The sequence below is a fragment of the Mastigoproctus giganteus genome, chromosome 14 (assembly GCF_048544385.1).
Source record: "Mastigoproctus giganteus isolate SK-2022 chromosome 14, ASM4854438v1, whole genome shotgun sequence".
NCBI lineage: Eukaryota > Metazoa > Arthropoda > Arachnida > Uropygi > Thelyphonidae > Mastigoproctus > Mastigoproctus giganteus.
In genome coordinates, this window is record NC_143588.1 from 20502045 (window position 1) to 20518638 (window position 16594).

Genomic DNA, 16594 nt, shown 5'->3' on the forward strand with positions numbered 1-16594 from the left:
TAATTCAATAAAATTCAAAACAAAAATTAAATCCTTAAGTTATATCCCAAAACAGTTATGTTATATATATATTTTTTTCGGTATCTAGTGTTTTCTACGAGTTCCCTTTATACAACTTCCGTATCACGTGTACCACTATAGTTATGTATTAATTATTTGTTACGATTAAGTCGTTATATATATTTATAGAGTTAAAAATACAATTTAACTGACAATAAAGTTTATCAAGATTAATAGATTTACTGATTAATTGACAATATTATATTATGCACTATACTACACTAAGCTTATGCTATCATGTAAAAATGGCGGGAATTCACGAACGGTATTTCTACGGACTCGTAAGTATTGATTAGCTTCCAAATCTCGCTATCTCAATTTAGAATAAACTAAGGATCCTGACTAGGTCTATAATCTACTTATAGAAGATAATTTGATATAACAATTGGTTAATAAATCGACTAAATTTGGTTAAAAAAAAAAGACTTCTCGTTCAATTTGTGACACGTGGATTTGATACCGTTACCGATACTAAGTAATATCTACAAAATCTCTGTCTAAGTTAAACTTTAAACTAAGTATCGTAACTAGGAATATAAAGCTACTCTAGAAAATAAGTTAATATGACAATTTAAACTAATAAAGCAGAAAATAAATCAGGAAAAACTTCTCTGTCTGAAGAGCTTTAAGGAGCCACGTCTGCACAGGCTAAACTCGCACCCAGAACTAATCTCTTCAATTACAGCATATGAGTGCACTTAGACAATTACAGCCTAAAAGCTATCCAGTTATCAACCATAAATTTGATGGAGACTGCTATATATATATCATCATCTATCATCGTTCCACTATTCCACGGGTCAACATATCAAGCCTCGCCACCATGCCCTGTCCGCGTACTTCTCTCCATCGTTGATTTCACACCAATTTCCTCCTCTCTTAATGACATCGGTCTTTATCGTGTCCTGCCATCTCATTCTTGGTCTCCCCCTTGGTCTTTTGTCCCTTAACTGTAAATTAAACATTCTTCTTGGCAAACGCCTCTCATTCATCCTCCTCTTAACATGTCTAAACCATTTCAAACGGGACCTTTCAATCCTATTCTGGAGGTTTTCAACCTAAATTCTCTCCCTAATCACATCATTCCTGATTTTGTTGTGTCTTGTCTTTCTGGCTATGCTCCTCACAAATCTCATTTCCGCCCCCTGAATTCTGCTTTCATCCTTTTTCCTCATAGTCCAAGTTTCAGATGCATATGTCAGAATAGGCCTGATATATAGCCTTCTTACACTTCAGTGGTATGTTCCTGTTCCAGATCAGATTTCTTTTCTGCCTATAGAAATTCCCACCCACTTGTATCATTCGACTTATTTCTTTGTCTATTACTCCAGTCTTTGTAATGGTGCTTCCTAGATACTTGAAGTTGTTAACCATTTTTAGCTATTTCCTTTCCATTGTAATGTATCCATCAGCTTATCACTCCTCTTTAGAACCATTACTTAACTCTTCTCCTGACCGAAAACCAGTCCAAATTCATTGACCACACTAGCCCATATATCAACTTGCCGTTGCACTTGTTTCCTGCTCTCTCCCCATATGCAGAGGTCATCTGTGCAGAGCATGACGTTTATCTGGTCCTGTCCAAGTTGTTCCATCACTCTACATTGCACATCATTCATGACAGCTATGAACAGCAATGGTGACAGGACCTCAAACCTGATTTTGTTTCGAAGCTCTTCGTCAACCCCACCACTGTTCTTACTTTGCTCACTGTATTGGTGCACATATTCTTAATTCTCTCTCCACAAGATGTTCCTCTATCCTCAAGTTTCTCAAAACCTCCCACACTTTCTCTCTCTTTACAGCATCAAGCGCTTTTCTTATATCCAAAAAATGCCATCCATAATTCTTTATTTTGTTCATAACATAAGTTGCCTGATGCAGAAAATTAGACCCACCATCGATCTGCCAGGCCTAAAGCCATACTGTTCCTCGGCCATCCTATTTTCAATCGTTCCTCTTATCTTCCACTCTAACACTCTCTCATACAGCTTACTCACATGTGATGCCAGTGTGATGCCTCTATAATTGGAACACTTTTTCCTGTTCCCCTTCTTCAACCTTTCCAGTCCTTCGGCACCTGTCTCTCATCCCAGATCTTACGGAACAGTCTGTATGTCCACGCTATCCCTGCCTCACCTTAGCCTTCAGCATTTCTCCATTTATCTCATCCATACCAGCAGACTTACCTGTCTTGATATATGCACTGCCTGCACTATATCATTCCAAGTCTGTCTGCTCTCTCTCTCTGTATCTTCGCTTTCATCCCCTCTTTCATGATCAACCTGCCTTTGTCCCTTTTGCTGGCTGTCCTGCATGTTCAACAGACTTTCAAAATACTTCTTCCATGTTCCTCTTATCTCTTCGTCCTTGGTTATTAGGTTCTCATCCATCAAGTATTTGCTCTGTTCACCATCTCTTCTCCTTTGCCTCACCATACCATACAGCATCTTTTTATTACCGTAAATATCTTGTCGTAGAGTTTCACTCAATTCTTCCAATTAGTCTTATTTCCTCGTTACCTATCCTCTTGGCCTCTCTCTTCACGGTTTCATATCTCTCTTTATTCTCGTTATTTGGATTTTAGGAGCATTAGCAACTAAGGCCATATTGCTCCGGTGATATGCGGTGGTCATTCACTGACCTTTCCGCATCTTCCGTATTTGGTGGGCACGGGCTCGAACCCCGGTCTAATCAAGAAGCGTGTGCTATGCACTGCTGCTCCTGCCCACTTGGCTACGGAGGCGCCCTTTATTCTCGTCATTTCTGTTCTGAAAGTAGGTCCTGAATGCATTGTTCTTGATTTTCATACCCTCTCTCATCCTATCTTTCCACCATGGGGTTTCTTTCCATCTCCTTCTATTGCTTGTCTTTCCACAAACCTGCTCTGTCAGTCCTACTATGCAGTCTTTGAATGTTTTCCATTCTGATTCCACGCTGTTCACCACTGTCTTAGGTACAACCTTCCTGAACTCTTCTCTGAACGCCGCCCCTTTTTCCTCTTCTTTCAATTTCCACACCCATAGTTTCAGGGAAATCTTAAAACTCCAACAACTAACCTGTAATCACTACCCAAGGAGACACTAGGAATGACCTTGACGACCACTTCTTCGTGTCGCTCTTTATCCACAAGTATATAGTCAAGGAGGGATTCCTGTTGACCGTACCTTGTCATTTTGTGACTCTTTCTCTTCTTGAACCAGGTGTTTCTTATGACCAAGCTGTTCCGTAAACAGAAATCTAACACCTGTCACAATCATCACTGGTAGGATGCCAGCCATGTAGACCCATAACGTGTTCTAGTCCTTGTCTCTCCACTCCGACTTTTGCGTTCAGGTCACCCATGATAACTATATCTCCACCTGTGATGTTCTCTTCGAGCTTGTCCTCAAACTCCTGCTTCTCCATTTCTTCGCAACCAGTTTGCGGTGCATAACATTGTACTATCTTCAATGTTTTGTTCTCATTTATTTGCAGTTTAATTGACATGAGACTGTCGCTAATATTGTTCACCTCTATTAGCCTTTCCTTAATCCTGTGATCTATAATGATGGCTACACCCTTCCTCGCTACATCACCCCCAGACCAATATAGGAATAATAGACTCCTCGTAACTCTCAACACCCATTTCCTTTCCATTTTGATTAACTCAATCCAAGTATATATATATTTTTTTCTTTCCTTTATATTTGTTGTTGTTTGTTATTTGGTTTTTAGGAGCATTAGCAACTAAGGCCATATTGCTCCGGGGATATGCGGTGGTCATTCCCTGACCTTTCCGCATCCTCCGTATTTGGTGGGCACGGGCTCAAACCCCGGTCTAATCATGAAATGTGTGCTACGCACTGCTGCTCCTGCCCACCTGGCTATGGAGGCCATTTCTGTCCTTTAAGATGTCCTCAATTTTTCCTGACAATGTCATAATACTGAGAGTGGCTAGTTTAATATATGTCGTCATCAACTGATCTTGTTGGTTGCAGATACCACCACATCCGGGATAATTAGTTTTGAGGCTTCTTTTTCTTTTAAAGGCAATAAATTTAAGCTGCCGATCTGCCAAACTTGTCGCAGCCATATAGCTATTATTCAGTGCGTCACTATTCATTGCAGTAGCTAATATTCAATGGTGAAGCTTCCTCGTGATATCGCAATTTAACAATTTTATGCAATTTATGTCGATTTGCTAGTCACCACTGAACAATTTTACGTGATTTATGCCAACCTGCTAGTCACGTAAGTAAAATAAGTAATGCAATCTATTTCAAATTTATGATTGTTTTTCAGAAATTAATAAATAGAAGATTAACTTTTTTGTGAGGCCATTCATTTTAAACTAGTGCAATACCAATAAAACACATTGTGCAAGCACACATTTTTCTGCTCTAGGCATAACAAATAGCACAACAGACTGCCTCTGGTAAACAACTATCACAGAAATTCTATAGATGTCAACAATCTTCCATCATGTATAGTATAGTCATCACTGTATAATATTTAAATTCTATATGGTGGGACCTGTATAATATTTAAATTCTATATGGTGGGACCAACTGATGATGTTACCAACAACAAATTCAAATTGGGAAACATTCAAAGAATTAATCTTGGAAGCTACTAGGCTTTTCCTACCAACTAAGGAATACTGTTCAAGATTTAGGCCTAAATGGATGTCAGATGAACTAATTAGACATGTGACAGAGAAGAAAAGTGCATGGGATACATATAAAATAACAAGTGACACAGAAGCCTACGATAGATATAAGCTGGTCTGTAACCAAGTCACAAAGGAGGCAGGCGAAGGCAGATTACGAGAAAATTTTGGCAAAAGATGCAAAGAAAAACAGCAAAGAGTTCTTTACTTAAGTAAACTCTAGAAGGAAGGAGATGAATCAGATTGGTCCACTTGATATCGATTGTTCAACTGTTGACGATCCTGCTCAGGTAGCTAACAAATTAAATGAATATTTTGCATCTACATTCACACATGAGGAGTTATTCAGGGAGGGGAATGCCAGAGGTGTATTAAACTCTGACAGTATGCTAAATAATCTTGTAATAACTGAGAGCAAAGTGGAAAAGAAATTGTTGAAGATAAACATAAGAAAGGTACCTGGGGTGGATGGAATCTATCCAGTTATATTAAAAGAGGTGGCAAAGGAAGTAAGCAAACCCTTAGCCATAATTATGAGAGCTTCCTTGGATTCAGTGGAGGTACACATGGACTGGAGATGTGCAAATGTGACCCCAATCCACAAATGAGGATCAAAGGGAGACACAGGTAATTACAGACCTCTTAGTTTAATTTCTATTCCAGGGAAATTAATGGAGACACTGGTTAAAGAAGCATAGCAGGATCATCTAGACAAGATTTCAGTTATAGCTCGGACACAGCATGGGTTTTTTAAGGGGAAGTCTTGTCTGACCAATTTGATTGGATACTATGATGTAGTCACAAAGGAACTGGATGCAAAGAATAATTTTGATCTTAGAAAGGCCTTTGATACTGTTGCACATGGAAGACAGCTGCACAAATTGGAGCAGTGTGGCACCGGATGCAAATTTCTGCTAAGGATAAAGGGATGGTTGAGTGGGAGAAGACAGAGAGTGGTAATCAATGGACACTGCTCATTGTGGACTAATGTTATTAGTGGAGTTCCTCAGGTTCAGTGTTGGATCCATTGTTGTTTTCCATTTGTAAAATAATAAGAGAAGTTTACCTCAATATACTATCTAATTGTTGTTTTCTGTATTTCTAAATGATATTGATGATGGTATATCAGGCTTAATGCCCAAGTTTGCAGACGATACGAAGTTTGGCAGGGTTATTAATGACACTAATGACAGTACGCTGCTGCAACAGGATCTAGAAAAGTTGAGCAGATGGGCTGAGAGGTGGCAAATGAAGTTTAACATTGACAAATGTAAAGTACTATATATGGGAAGCAGTAACCCCAGAGTAACGTATTATCTCTGTTGTACCACACTGACAGTGGTAGAGAATGAAAAGGACCTGGGATTAATTGTGCAGACAGATATGATGTTTTCTGAGCAGTGCAGACTGTCTGCAAGAGTAGCTCATGGTGTCTTGTCAATGATATACAGGAATTTTTCTAGCAGGGATAAGGAGGTGATTATCCCCTTTTATAAGGCAATGGCCAGGCCAGGCCACACCTTGAGTACTGTATACAACTCCGGAGGCCTCATTTTAAGAAGTTGGAATGAGTACAGAGAAGGGCAACAAGATTAGTGAATGGAACAAATGGTTGGTCTTACGAAGAAAGGTTTAAGTTTTACAAATTATAGTGTCTGGAGACTAGGCACCTGTGAGGTTATCTGATTGAGGTGTATAAAGCCTTGAATGGTTTGAGCATGCTCAATGCTGATGGAATTCTTTCTCTTGCTCAGAATAATCATTTGAGAGGGCATAAATTCAAATTGAGGAAAGAGAGATGGAGGATAGATGTGCGGAAGTTTACCTTTAGCCAGCGGATGGTTTGTGGAACAGACTTCACTCCTTTTTTTTTTTTTTTTTTTTTTTTTTTTTTGGCTGATGCTGCATAAGCTTGCTTTCTTGTATCATATGCCTCTGCTAATGCTAATGCTAACATAGGCTTTTTGCTTCTTGATCACTTTTGATTAGATTATTAGCCACATACTTGTGATTGAAGACGTTAATCCTATTGGTTTAGTGTAACTAAAACGTATACTGATACTAGGGCTTGAAATAGACAGAGAAGAGTTAAATTGTATGATAATCTGTTCGGTATAAATATTGTTCATAACTAAGTTTACAAATCTGAAGGGTGAGATACTCTTTGGTGCTTAATGTTATATTTCCCAATTTAAATTTAAATATATCTTTCAATAAATGGTGATTATTATAGCTGATTATTATATGTGTTATTATTATATGTGTTACGTATTTTAGCATTAGCATTAGCATTAGCATTAGTAGAGGCATATGATGCAAGAAAGCAAGCTTATTCAGCATCAGCCAAAAAAAAAAAAAAAAACCCCCCACTCCCATTTCACCCCTCTGTTCGTTCGAAATACCTGTCCAGTTGAGCTTTAAATTTGTTTAGGCTATCAACTTCTACAACAAGTGATGGAAGTCGGTTCCACCAACCAACCACCCGCTGGCCAAAGGCAAAATTTGTAAAAAGGCTCTTAGCATACTATTCTTTAAACCAAAAACAATGTTGTGTATATGCTTAATATTTATAATTCAAATATCCCATGATTTTAAAAGTTCTGAAAATTTACCTATTTTGCTGGCTGTACATATTTTTTTGTCCATATTATTAACAGTATTCCTGACACGTGTGTTTCTTAATGTTGGTCTTTTTACCATTTGGAAAATTTTATAAACACTTTGTCCATTGAATATACTGTTGAGCCCATATGGATATAGTGATTTATGTTTTAGAATGTTCCAATCTTTTATATGTGATCTTTTTTTTTTTTTTTTTTTGTTAGTTAGTTGTTGACGCATCATCTTCTGTCTCCATAATACACCTCCCAAGGTTTTTGCACTTCTCTGATCCAAGCCCAAGGTGGGATTTCAATCGTGACCTTTGGGTTGCCAGATAGGCACTTTACCCACCCTGGCTGGCCCAGTCGGCTTATATGTGATCTATGCAGTTTATTCTTATTTGTAGCTGTCCACCAGTTTCTCTTATAAACAACTGTTTACTAAACATACATATTTAGATTCACATTCATTAGATTTGATTAGGTAAACAATTTAATTTAATTTGAACACCAGTGTGCGTATATATATATATATATATATATATATATATATAATATTAAAAAATATATATGTTGTATGATAGTTATTACAATAATAATATAATTATAAAAATTATATTTCATAATACATATTATATATATATATATACAATATAATATATAATAATTTTATTCTTTATATAGAGGTACTAAGTAAACATCAATTATAGATCACCAGAAAATTAAAAAGATATTGTACACCTTTTTATAATGAAATAAACATTATAAATTAAAAAAAAAAAAAAAAAAAAGTTGAAGTAACTTAAACCCAAATTACGTGGCACTGCTGGAATGTTGTTGTAGCATCCCTGTTGAAAACCACTGCATTATGGGTAAACACAAAACCTGTATAGGTAGGAAATTGTGACATGAGGTGATATCTTAAGAATAATTTTCAAAATCTAAACACAAAAATTGAGTATAAACAGCTGATATCTAGAAGTAAAAATCACAACAGCCAGTTTTATTAAGAAGTGGCTTAAGAGAGTGAGTTATTTTGCTTTTGTTTTTTTTTTCTTTCTTTTTTTTTAATGGTCAAACTTCTTCAATAACAAAACAATGTTGTAGATCAAAAGTCAAATGAATAATGAAAGTACAAACAGATATTTTAATTTTTAAATTTCAGTCATTCTGAGGGGCATTTAGCAATGACATTGTTTGGTACATGACTAATGGCAAAACAATACAGAGGAAAAAATACAGTATGCTACAATGTTTAGACAGAGAAGGAATCGAAATAGATCCAAAAGACGGAACCTTCGTTTTAAATCCCGAAAGTTGGCAAATATTATTACTTGCTAACTGTCTGGATTTAAAATATTATTCTCTGTAATTAAAATATTATTACTGTAATTAAAAAATAATAATAAATAAATAAAAATACTAGGAAATTCTGTATTTTGATTAATTGCTTTGAATCGTTGCATATACATATTTTAACCCAATCGATTAATAATTGTTATTATTCATCTACTTACCCAACCTTTTTTTTTCTTTTTTTTAGTACTTAATGCATCCCCAGACTTGGCACTAGCACCACTACAAGCACTAGAGAAAGAATTAACACTGGACATGGAATCAGTAGAAAACTGCCTTGATATTCGATGTTCTTGAAGGGCTATAAAATATTAACACAAAACTTACTTTTAATACTTAATGTATAGAACAACCTGTTAAATAACCAAAATAAAAGAAAAACAAATTGAAGGGAAAAAAAAACAAAAAGGGAAATCAATAAATATATATAGAAATACAAATGTGTGTGTGTGTGTGTGTGTGTGTGTGTGTGTGTGTGTGTGTGTGTGTGTGTGTGTGTGTGTGTGTGTGTGTGTGTGTGTGTGTGTGTGTGTGTGTGTGTGTGTGTGTGTGTGTGTGTGTTGTGCACGTGTTTCACAAGTGTGAGCGTGCAGAGACGTTGCACGGTCCAGGGGCTCATATCAGGTGAGTATGGGCTTGGCACACCCAGGATGTCCTGAGCTGGATATCATCATTCTTCTCTTCCTTAGTGATTCCTTTCTATTTTTTTCTCTCTCTCTCTCTTTCTCTCTCTCATGGTTACTCGGGAATTTTTTTTTTTATATATATTATTTATTACACATCATATATATATAAAAGGCACCTCCATACCCAGGTGGGCAGAAGCAGCAGTGCATAGCGCACGCTTCTTGATTAGACCGAGGTTCGAGCCCGTGACCACCAAATACTTAGCCATAATTATGAGAGCTTCCTTGGACTCAGGGGAGGTACCCATAGACTGGAAATGTGCAAATGTGACCCCAATTCACAAAGGAGGATCAAAGGCTGACTCAAGTAATTATAGACCTGTGAGCTTAACTTCTGTTCCAGGAAAATTAATGGAGGCACTGGTTAAAGAAGCACTGCAGGATCATTTAGACAAGACTTCAGTTATAGTTCGGACGCAGCATGGTTTTGTTAAGGGGAAGTCTTGCCTGACCAATCTGATTGGATACTATGATGCAGTCACAAAAGAACTGGATGCAAGGAATAGCTTTGATATTATATACTTGGATCTTAGAAAGGCTTCTGATACTGTTGCACATGGAAGACTGCTACACAAATTGGAGCAGTGTGACATCGGACACAAATTGCTGCTATGGATAAAGGGGTGGTTGAAGGGGAGAAGACAGAGAGTGGTAATCAATGGACACTGCTCATCGTGGACTAATGTTATTAGTGGAGTCCCTCAGGGCTCAGTGTTGGGTCCATTATTGTTTTCTGTATTTATAAATGATATTGATGATGGTATATCAAGCTTAATGTCCAAGTTTGCAGACGATACAAAGGTTGGCAGGGTTGTCAAGGACACTACTGACACTATGCTGCTGCAACAGGATCTGGAAAGGTTGAGCAGATGGGCTGAGAGGTGGCAAATGAAGTTTAACATTGACAAATGTAAAGTACTACACATGGGAAACAGCAACCCCAGAGCAACGTATCAATTCTGTGGTACTACACTGACAGTGGTAGAGAATGAAAGGGACTTGGGGGTGGTTGTGCAGGCAGATATGAAGTTCTCTGAGCAGTGCAGATGGGCTGCAAGAGTAGCTCATGGAGTATTGTCAATGATATACAGGAATTTTTCCAGCAGGGATAAGGAGGTGATTATTCCCTTGTATAAGGCAATGGTCAGGCCACACCTAGAGTACTGTATACAGGTCTGGAGGCCTCATTTCAAGAAGGATGTAGAGCTGCTGGAACGAGTACAGAGAAGGGCAACAAGATTAGTGAATGGAACAAAGGGGTGCTCTTACGAAGAAAGGCTTAAGTTTTGCAAATTACAGTGTCTGGAGACTAGGCACCAGCGAGGTGATCTGATAGAGGTGTATAAAGCCTTGAATGGTTTGAGCATGCTCAATGCTGATGGGATTCTTCCTCTAGCTCAGAATAATCACCTGAGAGGGCATAAATTCAAATTGAGGAAAGACAGATAGAGGATAGACGGGCGGAAATTTGCCTTTAGCCAGCGGGTAGTTGGTTGGTGGAACAGACTTCCATCCCTTGTAGTGGAGGTTGATAGCCTAAATAAGTTTAAGGCTCAGCTGGACAGGTATTTTGAACGAACAGAGGGGTGAAGTGGAAGTGGGTTTTTTTTTTTTTTTTTTTGGCTGATGCTGCATAAGCTTGCTTTCTTGCATCAAATGCCTCTACTAATGCTAATGCTAATGCTAATACGAAGGATGCAGAAAAGTCAGGGAATGACCTCCGCATATCCCCGAAGCATTATGGCCTTAGTTGCTAATGCTCCTAAAAAAAAAAAAAAAAAAACAAATATAAATAAAGACAAGTGTCATCTATCACCTAGTGTGTGTGTGTGTGTACATGTCATCTATCACATAGTGTGTAAACATACATACAGACACTAGATGATACATGACTCTCATCAACTGGTGCAATACCACCACTTTGCTTATAGGAGGCTTGAAGTGGTGGAACCCATGTTTAGTCTCCAGAGCTAAGTTTCGATCAACCCTTCCCCATCTCTTTCATCATGCAATATAATTGATGACTTTTGAGGTTATGATGAACATCGTGGCGAGGTCCAATTTACCTTAAATTTCAAGGGAACAACGCTAAAATGGTGTTCGCAGGCCAGCCGTTAATCAGTACACCAGACCAAACCTATTGGTAACTCTCTAGGAGGCTTCTGAATCAGCTAGTGTATAATCTTACTACCACTACTCTGCCAAATAGTGACTGGAGGTAGTCCAAGCAGTGTGTATTCGGGGGCATTGTCGAGGCCACATTATATCAAGGATCTCGGTATATTCTTACCATGTGTACGCCATATACAAAAATTTCATTACTTCACACAGCATGTCCCACCCACTTTCCTTACTATTGAATACACCATGAATTGTCAAACTAATAGAGTAAGCTTATCTGCAAAAAGATCTAAGCCTCCCAAACACTTCCTGATCCATTTCACAAATATACCTGGTCTCAATTCTAATCTGAACGATGTCCATTTCCATTTGCAGTCTGCCAAACCCCATGTACTTTTTCTAACAGAATCTCAGTTATCGGTTGATTCAACTACTGCTCATCTCATTTTTTCCCCAAATTATTCGCAGTATGATTCCTTTTGCTTCAAAGGTGGTACTTGTGCATATGTCCATTCCGATATTCCCTGTCAGAAACACATTAATTTGGAATCTCCTCTTTTGGATCTTCTCTGGCTTAAAATCTCTCTACCTCATTGTGTCAAATTCATCTGTTGTCTCTACCGTTTTCCCAACTCCACTAATCACTTGGAGCCTTCAACTTCCTCTCTTTGCAAGTTGACTTTTTCAAGTCCAACTTTTCTAACAGTGAGATAATGTTTCTTGGTGATTTTAATGTTGACAACTCCAGCTGGCTTCTGTGTTCTAGTCACATCTACCCAGCTGGTTGAGATGCTGAGGCTTTTGCAATCACTAAAGACTTTGCGCAGATTGTTCATTTACCTACAAGAATACCGGATAATCCTAACCAAAAAGCCAACATGCTTGATCTTTTTCGCACAAACAACCCTTCTAAGTACACGGTCGAAGTGAAAGGTCCTTTAGGCACCTCAGATCACAACTTGGTGATTGTCTCTTCTCCAATGGAGCCTTTATCTCATGGTTATTCCCAACCTCGTATTGTTTGGCATTACAAGAATGCAAAATGGGATGAGCTTTCTTTTCTTCTTTTCCTTGGTCAGATTACTGTTTCAAAACTTCTGATGTCAACATTTGCTCAGATCGTGTCAGTGAAATTATTCTTGCAGGAATGGAATCCTTTATCCCACACTCCACTTTAAAATCTCGTCCTTTATCTAAACCTTGGTTTTCCAATAAATGTGTTAAGGCACTTCAAGAGAAGAACGCTGCATATTGTAATCGGCTTGTTTCTAATTCTTCAGTTTCATTTTTGGCCTACACCAAAGTTTGCATCAATTGTAAAGCAGTTATTAATCAGTCCAAACGAGATTTTGAACAAGCTAAGAGTAGAAAACTTGCTTTTTGCCCTAATGGTAGGCAAGCATTCTGGTCTCTTGCCAAAGCTATTTGTCACAAGTTTGGCCCATCTCTGCTCCCACCTCTGTCCACACCAGATGGTTCTGTTGTCACTTCAGCCAAGGATAAAAGCTGACTTGCTAGCATCCCATTTTTCTTCCAACTCATGTATTAATGATCTTGGAAAAAACCTCCCAACACGCTCCATTAAATGCCTCCAGTGGCCTTCCGTCAAAAGGATGTCAGAAGGATTTTGATGAATCTTGATGGTAAGAAAGCTCCGGGTCCCAATGGTATTTCTCCACTTGTTCTCAAAACCAGAGCTCTTGAATTTACTCCTGTTCTTTGCCGCCTTTTTTCACTTTCTTATTCCAAAGGTGTTTTTCCTTCTGCTTGGAAATTTGTTCATATCCAGCTAGTTCCTAAAAAGGGTGACAAATCCCTCCCATCCAATTATCGTCCCATTGCAATTACTTCTACTCTTTCTAAAGTAATGGAGAAATCAATTAACCGCCAACTGTTAAACAACCTAGAAACCTTCCGTGTGATCAACGAGTGCCACTATGGATTCCATCAGTGTCGATCCACTGTGATATACTGGCTTATTTATGCACTAATTCAATGGAAAAGTTCGGTGAAACACAAGCAGTTGCTCTAGACATCTCAATGGCTTTCGATTGTGTTTGGCATAAAGGTCTTCTAAACAAGCTTCCATCTTATCGTTTCCCAACTGTTTTTTGTAATTGGTTATCCAGTTTTCTCTCTGATCGCTCACTGAGGGTGAGGGTAGATGGTTTCTCTGTCTTCTAACTTCTCCACTAATGCCGGTGTTCCCCAAGGTTCAGTTCTTTCCCACACTCTTTTTCTCTTGTATATTAATGACCTTCTTCCATTGACTGGAAATCCTATCCATAGTTTTGCCGACAATAGCACATTGCATTCCACTTTTCATTTTGAGAAACCTTGCCCTGCTCAGTCAGCTTCACCTTCTCAAAAATCTGCTAACAATTCCTTAATGCCGATCTCCAGGTAATTCTCCAGTGGGGCAAAGACAACTTAGTGATTTCAGTCCTTCTAAAACTCAGTCATGTCTTCTATCTCGCAAAAAGGATTCTTCTGCTCCTATGCTTATCTTTGGTGACACTCCGATTTCTAGGCAAAATGATATATCTCTTTTGGGGATTACCTGACTTCTAATCACTCTTGGCACAAGATTACAAATATTGCTTCATCTGCATCTAAAAAAACATGGTTTTCTCTTTCGCTCTCGGCGTTACTTTTCTTCCAAATAGCTGCTCACTCTGTATAAATCGCAAATCCGCCCTACCATGGAATAATGTTCCCACATCTGGGGTGGTGCCCCCAAAACCTCTCTCAGGCTTCTTGATTCCATTCAGAAGAGCGCAGTTAGGTTAATTAATGATTCATCTCTAACAGAGTCTCTCCACTCGCTGTCTCAGAGACGTACTGTTTCTGTTGCATGCCTCTTCTACAGATATATCCATGGACACTGTTCTTCTGAATTGGCTTCTATAATTCCCGCTCTCCCTTTCAAAACAATTCGAACGCATGCAGTCACCAGCCAACATCCATTTACTGTCCAACTTCGAACTCACAGAACCAACTTTTCATCTTCCTTGTGTATTCATTTAACTGCCGTTTTCTGGAACAACCTTCCTTCATATGTATTTCCTGAAAATTACATTATACAGAAGTTGAAGTCCAATGTGAACAACTATCTTCTTTCGTCTTCTTAACCTCCAACCCAAGCATGACACTAAGTACTATAGGTTATAATACCTCTTGTGTTTGGGGTTTACATAAAAAAAAAATATATATATATATATTTATAATTATTGATAAAAAGGTAAAGAAAGAAAGTTAAAACGACAATAACTGTAACTAATATGTAAATAATATTTATGAGTCAATGCAGTTGCAAGCAATCATGCAATACACCCATAATGTCTATAATATTAAGGGTAATATAAAGAACCATTAGAATAAGCAAATCAATCCAATAATAATACCATCAGGGATCTAAGAAAATGCAAAAAAAAAAAAAAAAAAAAAAAAAATTATTATCGCTTTTTATCGACAATCTAGATGACTTCAACTGGGGCCAACCACCCAGAATGAAGGCAAAAAACGACAAGAGGTTCTCTGTTTCTGTGATGATCAATATATGCTAAGTAATTTAAATCTAAACCAAATATAAAACAGTATAGGCCGAATGTAAATCGAAAGATGATAATAAAAGTTAAGAAAATTTAGAAATATTAGAATCAAAGGTAAGAAATATAAGTAAAATATAAAAGTAAGCATATATTAATCATCGTTGACACGACAGAGAACGTAATTTAATGATTCAAATAAGATTAAATATATAATACATACTACATATTGACCGTATCTAGGACATAATGTAATAGTCGTCAAAATAATATGTGGTGCCCCCTATGTGATGGATACGGTAAAAATAAATAATTAAATTAACGCATAGAGAAACATGCAGATAGTAAGAAGAAAAACTAAAGGAGTAGGAATAATAGAACCTGAACTCCACAAAGGCGAAAAATAGTAGTATAGATAAGAAATAGTTTCTCCTACGTCCTTGGATTGCCCTAATAATTTCGGAGAAATAAAAATAAAGAGTGTAGGACAGTTTAAAGACATTACAAGATATAAGTTGTGGCTCGGGTATGCCCGGGATCGCAAACCCGTTCCTATAGTAGGACCCTGAGCTGAATTTGCATGTTATCTCAGCGTGAACATAAGTAAATTTAAATGAATTTAACTATATATTAACTATATATTTAAAAAAAAAAAAAAAAAAAAAATGATACACTCTAATTTGCAAGCCGGTGGGTACAAGTTTTCTACGCCGTAAGACACCAAGAATGCAAAGTCTATCCTATTTACATATATACATGGCACTAAATATAACGATTATATTGAAAATTATATTAAAACAATAGGTTCAGAAAACAAATTTTTGAAATTAATTATGTTTACCGCTTTCCTGAAATGATATTTCAGGTAAGCGATAGGGAAATTATTATTGATCAACCTGCCGTACAATGCTGTTAAGCCCGCTGAACAATTTTTATTACTATTGCAAATATGAGCAATCCTTAGACATTGAGCAATCCTTAGACACAATCCTTACAATGTCTAAGGATTGCTCATATTTGCAATAGTAATAAAAATTGTTCAGCGGGCTTAACAGCATTGTACGGCAGGTTGATCAATAATAATTTCCCTATCGCTTACCTGAAATATCATTTCAGGAAAGCGGTAAACATAATTAATTTCAAAAATTTGTTTTCTGAACCTATTGTTTTAATATAATTTTCAATATAATCGTTATATTTAGTGCCATGTATATATGTAAATAGGATAGACTTTGCATTCTTGGTGTCTTACGGCGTAGAAAACTTGTACCCACCGGCTTGCAAATTAGAGTGTATCATTTTTTTTTTTTTTTTTTTTTTTTAAATATATAGTTAATATATAGTTAAATTCATTTAAATTTACTTATGTTCACGCTGAGATAACATGCAAATTCAGCTCAGGGTCCTACTATAGGAACGGGTTTGCGATCCCGGGCATACCCGAGCCACAACTTATATCTTGTAATGTCTTTAAACTGTCCTACACTCTTTATTTTTATTTCTCCGAAATTATTAGGGCAATCCAAGGACGTAGGAGAAACTATTTCTTATCTATACTACTATTTTTCGCCT

At 37.3% G+C, this 16594-nt stretch overlaps 1 protein-coding gene across 1 annotated transcript in view; it reads right to left on the reverse strand.

The window, feature by feature from the left end:
- The window catches only part of LOC150075004 (uncharacterized), a 1344778-nt gene that overhangs the window by 505507 nt on the left and 822677 nt on the right, over window positions 1-16594 (reverse strand). Inside the window, exon 19 of the mRNA XM_090389033.1 lies at window positions 8829-8968. Coding sequence (XP_090245159.1) covers window positions 8829-8968 — 140 coding nt within the window. The remainder of the gene's footprint in view (window positions 1-8828; window positions 8969-16594) is intronic.